At 39.9% G+C, this 8,915-nt stretch overlaps 1 protein-coding gene across 1 annotated transcript in view; it reads right to left on the reverse strand.

Moving 5' to 3' along the window:
- hdlbpa (high density lipoprotein binding protein a) overlaps window positions 1-8,915 on the reverse strand; it is a 16,847-nt gene extending 7,932 nt beyond the window's left edge. The window contains exons 1-4 of the mRNA XM_005919780.2: window positions 8,789-8,915; window positions 5,081-5,152; window positions 1,839-1,953; window positions 1,582-1,748 (exon numbers count right to left, since the gene is read on the reverse strand). Of these exons, the coding sequence (XP_005919842.1) occupies window positions 1,582-1,748; window positions 1,839-1,914 (243 nt within the window). The 5' untranslated portion in view covers window positions 1,915-1,953; window positions 5,081-5,152; window positions 8,789-8,915. The remainder of the gene's footprint in view (window positions 1-1,581; window positions 1,749-1,838; window positions 1,954-5,080; window positions 5,153-8,788) is intronic.

Raw genomic sequence — 8,915 nt, forward strand, 5'->3', positions numbered from 1 at the left:
AAAAAAAAAAAAAAAAAAAAAAAAAAAAAAATCAGTGACAAACAGGATTAGCTGGACACAAAGAAAACCTAAAATGTGAGGCAAACAAATGCGTTCAAATAGAACACCACCAGCTCGGGTAATCCTCACCAAGATCTGTAACCAAAATACACAAAAATGTTCCTTCTACTAAAACCCTTCTCATTCTCAAATATAAATGTTTTCCTTCTGTTTTATATCATACTGAAAACATGCCAATGAATTAAACATTTTATTTAAAAAGGAAAGATAATGATCCATTAATTCACTAGTCACACCCACCCCCCACCCTAAAGTAGACTGATTTATTTAAACACTGCAGTAATCAGCACCAAAAAATTTAGACATGGAAACTAATGATTCATCTTTTCTTTGTGTACAACACCCGTCAACCATCGGGTCAACACAGCTAGCTGCCCACACTGACGGAAGCGGGCGACAGCAACCCACTTTTGGACGGCAAGTTATGAAACAGGCAAGTGGGAAGTAAGACTGATGATGTCCCTATCAACCAGCGGAGTGCTTAGACTGCTGAAAGCTTAGAAGAAGAGTAAATAACATGACTATAACAACACAGGCTCACGTTAACCTGCACAGGGGAAAAAATTAAATAAATAAATCTGCAGTGCTAGCATTACTAACATTAGCCTATTTAACAGATGTATAACAAATGCATTGTTATTTAGGGAGCCAAGTGGCACATGCTTCTGCACCATTTAAATCAAGGCCGTACATCAAACAACACCGACTGTTCTGAATGGTCTTTAAACATAGCATTTGTGTAAACAGCATTATACCTCATCTATTAGATAAGGCTCAAGCTCTCTCCTCCCCAAGTTTAATCAATTAAGTCATTTTCCAGAAGAATCCATTTCCAGATTCTTCTGGAAAGAACAAGAAAAAAAAAAAATTTTGACCCTCAGATGCTTTTTAAAGCTTTGAGTCAGTTTTTCTCCTGACTTGCTTACAGAAGCCTAATTTCCACAGATAACTGTTTCAGTCACACAAATCTCCTGCTATTTATGGGTAATCATTTCTTTAATTGATTCTAAATGACTGATAAGGCTTCCTGTGTCACTGTAGCTGTATGTGTCTGTGCTATGGTTGTTTATTTCACCATGTTTACTGCTGCGTGTCGCAGAGCATGCCGTCTTCGTACCAACTACTAGTGTCACAGAACATACGGAGACAGTTATTACACGACGAGGAGGAAAACCCTTCTTAAAGGTTCGTCTTTTTACAACATCCAGTGTCGCCCTGTACACAGAAACAGCTGCCATGCCCAGTGGAGAAGAATCCATCATCAGCAGGAAACAGACATTTTAGCTTTGACATACACAACTACAATCCACTTACATGGAAGGATCATATTTGTCATTTGATTATTTAAGTCTCCTATTGCTACACATCTCTCTAAATATATAATGCATGTAGTAAACTCTTAATTAATGTCTTTGTCATTTACTTTCAAATAATATAATTAAGATCCTGTGGCAGACTCTTTTTTTTTTTTTTTTTTTAAAGTTCTATAACTGCATTACTATTTCAAAGGAGAAGTTGTACCTGGGTGATAATCGAAGACTTGAGAGGGCGGATCTTTGATGCCCAGGCGCTGGAAGTTTCCTGGGTCCCCTCAGGTTGGGCCGCCTTCTCGGGGAGAGGTGGGAAGGCTTCCTTGTAGGTAGGAAGGGCTTCCTCATCCTCTCCAGCACTGGGTCCTGCCACAGCAGCTGTGCACATAGGAAAGACATACACCATGAAGCCACTTGTGGCTCGGCTTGCATTTTACAGGCCATAGAGTCTTATGTCCAAATACTCACCACCACCCTGCTCTGGCAAAAGCCCACTGCGGTGCGCATTGAAGGTTTCTTGCGTAAGTACAGCGACTGAGCTCATGGTCGAAATCCCACGTTAACACGGAGTCCGAGTGTGCCACTAAAAGAAGAGCTTACGTCATCTTTACAAGCTTAGTAACAGTACACATAGCAAGAAAAAAAATTAAAGGAGACGTAGTCTGCTCATTTTGAGCTTTTTCTCAAATTCACCTCGTTCATACAAGAGATGTCGTCGGATTTCTTTCTGGTTGATTTGTAGAAATTAAGGCTGGACAGAGCTGATGCTCGAAATGGAGGTCGCTCAGTTCTCTGTCGTTCTGTTTTTACTTCGTCCTGTGTCAACCGTAGCAGCTAGAATAACCTGCTACAATAACTTTTCTGTGTGCTGAAGTTTGTTTGTTTCCTTTACTCTAGTTCAAACTGGCTGAGTTAGCTGAAAAGCTTCAACGAGTCAGCTTCTCTCTCCCTCATGTTTCATCAGACAAACATTACATAAAAGATTAGTAATCAAAGATGTTTGTTCAGTGTTAAACTTGCACTGCACTTATAACAGCACCATGAGCGTAAATGTGTGAGGTGAACTGGCAGTCTGCAGCCTTATGACTCACACTGAGCTGAAAGGAGACTAGAGCAAATAATTTAGGTGAACGAAGCCAGTTGAATTTTATTTTTCCATGGCTTTTATCTTCAGCCTGTTTTCATTTATTGTATCAATAATTACCAATTCAGCACATTTTTATTCTGATGCTTTTTTTTTTTTTTTTTTTTTTTTTTTTTTTTAAATGAATCCCTGTTTCTTTCTCCCAATGATAAATACAACTTATTAATATAGCCCTCCTAACAGCAGACACCCAAAGCTAGGATACTGGTATTGTATTGGAAAACGTTATACTGGTGCATGCTCGTTAAAACCCAGAGACTTATAGCAAAGTGTTGTAACTTTTTGGATTGAACCAGTTAGTTAGCCCTGTGTATGTAATTTGCATAACAGCAGTGACAGTGATAGCTATAATGCACTCTTTGTTTAACCAAGAAACTGAGTTTTGCATGCACTCACAGGCAATTTTAGCAAGGCCCTTGTTTCAAGTGGTGAAAGTGTCACAAGCACAGTTTAATGTGCTAAACAAGCTTATCACACACGGACTTTGGGATGTTCACCTTTATCTAATCTACATTTATCAGAGAAAGCCATGTGCGACAGAATAGTCACTCATCACATTCACACGTCAGCACTTTGCTAATGTATGCCGAGTCTAAGTGGGGAGTAACTGAAGAGATTACGTCCTAGCAGAGCGGTGGTGTGGGCGGGGCTGCAGCTACAGCACATTTTGTTTTTCCAACAGGAACTCTGTTCAACCATCTTCTCCAGTTCTATTCTAAGAAATGTAGCCAAGTGACAAGGCTGCAAGGTTAAGAGGATTTTACCCCACTGACCCCTCTGCATGTCCACGCTGGATAGGATTAAAGCAAAAATCTGCCAACATAAAGCTCAGCAGCCCCGTCTAGGATCTTTGAACCAATAATTCTTTCCAAGAAAGAAACCACAAGGCCAATCCGCTTATCTATAACAGTTATTTTAAAAAAACAAAATGAAATTAATTGATCTTGTTGACGTTTCGGCTTTCTGAATTATAAACAAAGTTGATGATAGAGTTCCATTAAAAACAACAACTGCACTCTGTGTTCCAACTACAGGTCAGTTCGGTTTAACCATCAATGATGAAACTTGATATCAGCCAAAGCCATCACCTCGTTCTTCTTGTTTTGTAGACAAACATAAATTCTAGCCAAAGCACAGGAATGCAAGTTGCTTCAGTGAGGAGTTTCCCCTCCCAAGCGTGACTGAAATTCATCTGAAAGCATAAAGACTACATCCTGACTTTGTTTTGTCATCGATCTGTAAATTGTGGGAAATTTGCTTCCATGTGGCTGTGTGTTTAGCTGCTCTATGAACACCCTTGCAGTGGGGCCTCCTCCTTGTCAGACTGCATAAACTTCTTGTGCCCACTGCTCATTAGCAGCACTATAAATTAAATCTCTTTACGGTTACAACTGATCATTCTTGGCCTGAAAACTTATTTTAAGTGAAGCTGTCAGGTAACTTTGAAGTGTTTCACTGGAAAAAAATTTAAAGCACCAGTGATCCAAATCCAAAGTTATCCATGAGGGGAAGGAAGAAAAAAAAACAACAACATTTTGTTAGCCAGTTATCCACTTCAGATTTAGCTGGAGCCTATCCTAGTTGTTACTGGGGGTGGGGGGCTTTTTGTGCAGGATAAAAATCTTTTAATTCTCCCAGTTATTTCACTGTATATTTGTGTTATTTATATTAATGTATATTGTATGACAAGCAACTCTGGCTGCTGTTCATCTGTAACGAGCGTAGGCGGTCAGTCTGCTGTTTACTTTGATTGTCAATATGATGGGTGTCCATGTCTATGTCTATTTACTCTGGGTGAGGCTGTAAAACTTTGTGAAAAGAGTCTGATGATAAGGATACTGAGGTGAGTTGTTTAGGAGATCCTAACTAAACAGCCAAAATTGTTGGACCTGGACTCTTACCGAATAAACTCCTATAATGTGAGAATGTGATCAAACCGTTTATCAGAGGGAGAGTGATTTTTAAGGACTCATGCTAGCTGCCATAATGTTAACTTAAAACCAGCTACTGTTTAGCAGTCTCATTATCAGCTAAACGGAGATGAGAGGATCGTATATCTAATCTGATAACTAGTAATTACGACGACATTATGAATAAATAAGCATATTTTTGCACATTTGTGTTAGAACCCTGACACAGTTCAGGAGATGGGGCTTGAAGTGAGGAGGTTAAGGAAATGCGGGAGGACAGATACAAAATACATGTACAAAACTTAAAGGCTTATTATGGTTTGAAAAATGTATTTGCGATTGTTAAATTAAACTAGTTGTACCATGTATGTGGCAGCTGTTTATACACAAGTGATTAGGTAGAACAGCACTACCGTATTAAAAATGGAGGCGAAACCTGGCTGCTTCCACAAACCAGGGCCTGCGCCGATGCATTTTTAATGCATTAATTCTAAGTTCATGACGATGTATCATTTTGTTGGAGGCCATAATTACTCACTAATCAGTGAATATTTGAGTAAAACTGTCTAAATAACTTAAAGAAAAAAAAAAGAAGAAGACGACTTAATGTTATGTTGGCAAAAGTAAGTGCCAATATAAAAACTGTACAAACTTACCAGCTAAATGGTCAGTTACCAGATAATCCGTCCTGTAAAGATGAAAGCTCCCGTCAGCCTGCCAGCTTTTGCCTAGAAAGCAGAAAAAGAAAAAACAACTGTTAAAAAAATCTGGGACCTCAGTTTAAATCCACAAAGAAAACCATGTTTTCACTTCTGTGTACGAGTCTTACACCATGACCTGCATTTAAAATGTAGATCATTAAATTGCACAGTAATAGTGGATACGGATTACAAACAGAGCCAATATAAGGAAAAAGAAAAAACATAGTCATGCTTCACAGACATATCCACTCGTCAGGCCTAATTGCACATTTTGTTATAGTTGTGGTTCTGATGAGCCCGGTAAGATAAACACTGCCAACTCATGGCTGAAACCAAATGGTAAATTAAGAAGTGTTCAGATAAAGAAGATGCCAAGAAATGCATTAGTGAACAGCAGTAAAGCATAGCTGCCGCTGGAGCTCGCTCTCCTCAACAAGCATCTGGCTTTCATAATCAGGACGCTGCCTTGTCGTACAAAAAGGACAGAGCTGGCAAGTGATGAAGCTGCTGTGTGTGAGCCAGGTAACCAGGCTATCACGCTCTCATGCAAGAGCCTGTAAAAGCACACAGTGAACGATTCGCATTAAATGACCTTATTGGCATGGCTGTGCTGAGGTCTCAGAAACACTTGGGATTCATTTCGCTAGTTTGATGTCACAGATTTCCTCACTTGCTCAACAACCCTTGGAAACAGTCAAATTTTCCACTGAGGTGTGGACAGACTCCCATAGGACGAACGTTATTAACTCAACGAGTGTTGTTTGGGAAGAAGTGCATGATCTGCCAGGCACTTTCTTTGGAAAGCCCAATATTATAAGAAGACGCACTAAAAAGTAGGTTTCTAGCTCCATTTGTTAGCGTTGGCAGAAGTGACAAAGTGTGGCCTGTTCTCATTAATATTATTAAAGCGACTAGTGATAGAATGGCCATGTACAGCTGCTGTTAATAAAGGTTAGCACTTGTGTTTTTATTTGGAAGACAAATCACAAGCCCAAAACAGTTTCTAATAAAGAGTCCCCCCAAAAAACGCCTGTACATTTATCTAATTGACCATTCACGTGCTGGTGTAACAGGGTGCAGAGGTTTGGCTGCTCATAGAAAAACCATAAGGAAGAGGAAAAAGGAACCGCATTGGCAAAAAGACCTGAGATTTCTTTGTGTGAAGAAACAATAAGGTGGAACTGAAAACGAATACACTTCTCTGAAAGCAACACCAGCATAAGGCGGTCAGGGCGGAGGAAAACTTTGGCTGACTTGTTGCAAAGCAAATGGGACGACATGTCAGTGGGTGGGAGTACCAAGCAATAAGGATGAAATTACAAATGCAAGTTAGCCTACCAATGATGTCTTGGTGCATGCTCAAACTAATCAGACCCAATCCAACATGGGTATTTGAGGAATGTCTTCAAAATGTCTCAGCTTCTATCTGTTCAGTTTATAAACTAAACCAGCGTCAGGAGTATTTCCAAGAGCCTGAAAGCATAGTCTGGACACTATGCAAACGAAAGATACTTTTGTCTGCTTCCTTTTTTCCCACAAAGGATCGCCCCAGCGGATAGCTCCACATGGTTGATTTGGCAGAGTTCTTATGTAAACAGGGCAAGTTACATTTGTAGTCGCCATTTAATAATTTACCATTTAATAATTAAAATAAATTGGAAGTCTGATTGCTTCAGATGCCATAATTTACAATATCATTTACAAAATGTTCAGTTTCAGTATGATCCGAAATTATCCACAGTAAAGTCAACAGGCATTTACAAATGCCACACAGAAAGGACTTGTTTTTCTACAGGCTTCTACACAGCCATAAAGTGGTTCTTAGAAATAACAAATGTTTAAGGCATGCTCATGATATCGTCACTTTGTGTATCAGGACACCACTATTATCCTTTTTAAATCATCTACTGGAGGTAAGCAGGTATAGGACCAGCCTATATGCAATACGGAGAGCACTCCAGAATGGCAACAGGATTCAGGAAACCCTTTTCTTTGAACAAATTTTCCTTGGAAAAGAAAGAACTGGCCTGATATGATACTTGCCCTTGAAAGGCCAGAGGCCTTTTGATTAGCAGTTTGGTTCAACAAATAGCTGCCACAGCACTAAAGCACAAGTGTGTTTTGGCACAACTTTGGCAATTCCAGAGTAAAAAGTCTGCTCAAAAAAAGAAAAGGAAAGAAAAGGGGGGTCCAGAAACAGGATCGTGACCCAGACGGAGGCCACATATTTACAGTGCTAAGCAATGAGATTCTTTTTATACTTGAAGTTGTCCTGGAGCCGTCACCTCTTCACATGTAACCACAGTATACATCCGTTGCTTGAAATGAAACATGCAAATTCCTCAACTGTCAGGACAAATTACTTTGCCTTCTCCGAGATATCAGCAAATTCTTTCTTTCTTTTTCTACTACACACTATAACACAGTCAATATTAAAACCATACAAGTGACCCGCTTCTTCCAGCAGAGCCTGTGCAATTTAATAATGTTTATTAATGCAATTGTACAAGATAAAGAATTTAAGAGGTTGTTTTTTTCTTTAAAAAAAAAGAAAAAAAAGAAGAAAAAAAAAAACACACAACAACAAGAAAAGAAAAAAAATGTGTAGCCTAAAACCAAAATAAGAGTGTAAGTGGAGAGCATTCACCAGAGAGACCCCAGAACATTAAATAAACATGCCACGGGTACAGCTGTGGCAACCATTAATTAGACTTATTACTAGTTTAAACCAGTGTAATGCAGTTAAATGACATTTTACGTTACGTATTGGAGACAACTTGTACTAACGAACTGCTAACAAGTTCAGAGTGCCTGGCTCGCCTTTGCTAGTCAAACTCCCATTAGCTTCAGCATGACAACCTTCGAGCCTTTATGACATTATACCCCAATCCCAGATTAAGGATTTAAGAGGCTGGTTAGTGTGACTGCCAGCTAACACGATATCAAGTTAACCAAAAGCTGACAGCTGCTAACGACACATTTTAGTTAATGCTAGCTGCCGTCATTTGGCTAACATTGGTCAACCATTGAAAAAAATGTAAGAGATCGAGACAAACTAACACTGTCCCTACTGTCGGGGTTACTGTAAATATACGGGTCTCCTATCTGAGGTGGGATATTCACCGGGATAATCAGTGAGTCACGGATTACTGAATCCAAACCCTTAGCTGGTTAGCAAACTTGCTAAAAACTTTGAATGCGGCGTGTGACACGTAGCCCCTCAGCTAATGGTGAAGTTAGCTCAACGAGACCCACACACAACTTCAGGCTGTGCCTCAAAACAGCTAACAGCATTAAGATGGCAGCGAATCAACAACTAAAACAGTACCGTAACTCTGAACACATTCTCAACCCGATGTGGTGTCGTTTTTATATGTTTTAGCCAACACTGCTGAGCTCGTTAAAACTAGTTGAACTGAGAGCCTTTAGCTAGCGTGCTAATGTTAGCTTCGAATACAGTTGGTTCTTCTAGCTGGCTAAGTCCACGTAGGCATACAGCTGAGCACGGGAGAAATGACACGGAGTCAGGCCAGAGCACGCTATAACGATCTGGGTTCACGGGAAAACTGTCCGCTTTTAACGAGCACAGCTATGGCATAAAAAACTGAAGTCATGTGTAAAGAGGATATAGTCACGTTCAGGAGGAAACTAAAAAGTACTTACTTATTTTTATGTTCTCGTCTGCCCTGAAGGTGCAGAAGCTGAGATGAAATTCCACTGGCGAGAAGGTGGGATGGAAGCCGGACGGATATATACCAGAACCGCCCACCAATCACGTCCTCCAACGTCA

Source organism: Haplochromis burtoni, unplaced genomic scaffold (assembly GCF_018398535.1).
Source record: "Haplochromis burtoni strain Fernald_Lab_line unplaced genomic scaffold, NCSU_Asbu1 Contig_13, whole genome shotgun sequence".
In the NCBI taxonomy this organism is placed as follows: domain Eukaryota; kingdom Metazoa; phylum Chordata; class Actinopteri; order Cichliformes; family Cichlidae; genus Haplochromis; species Haplochromis burtoni.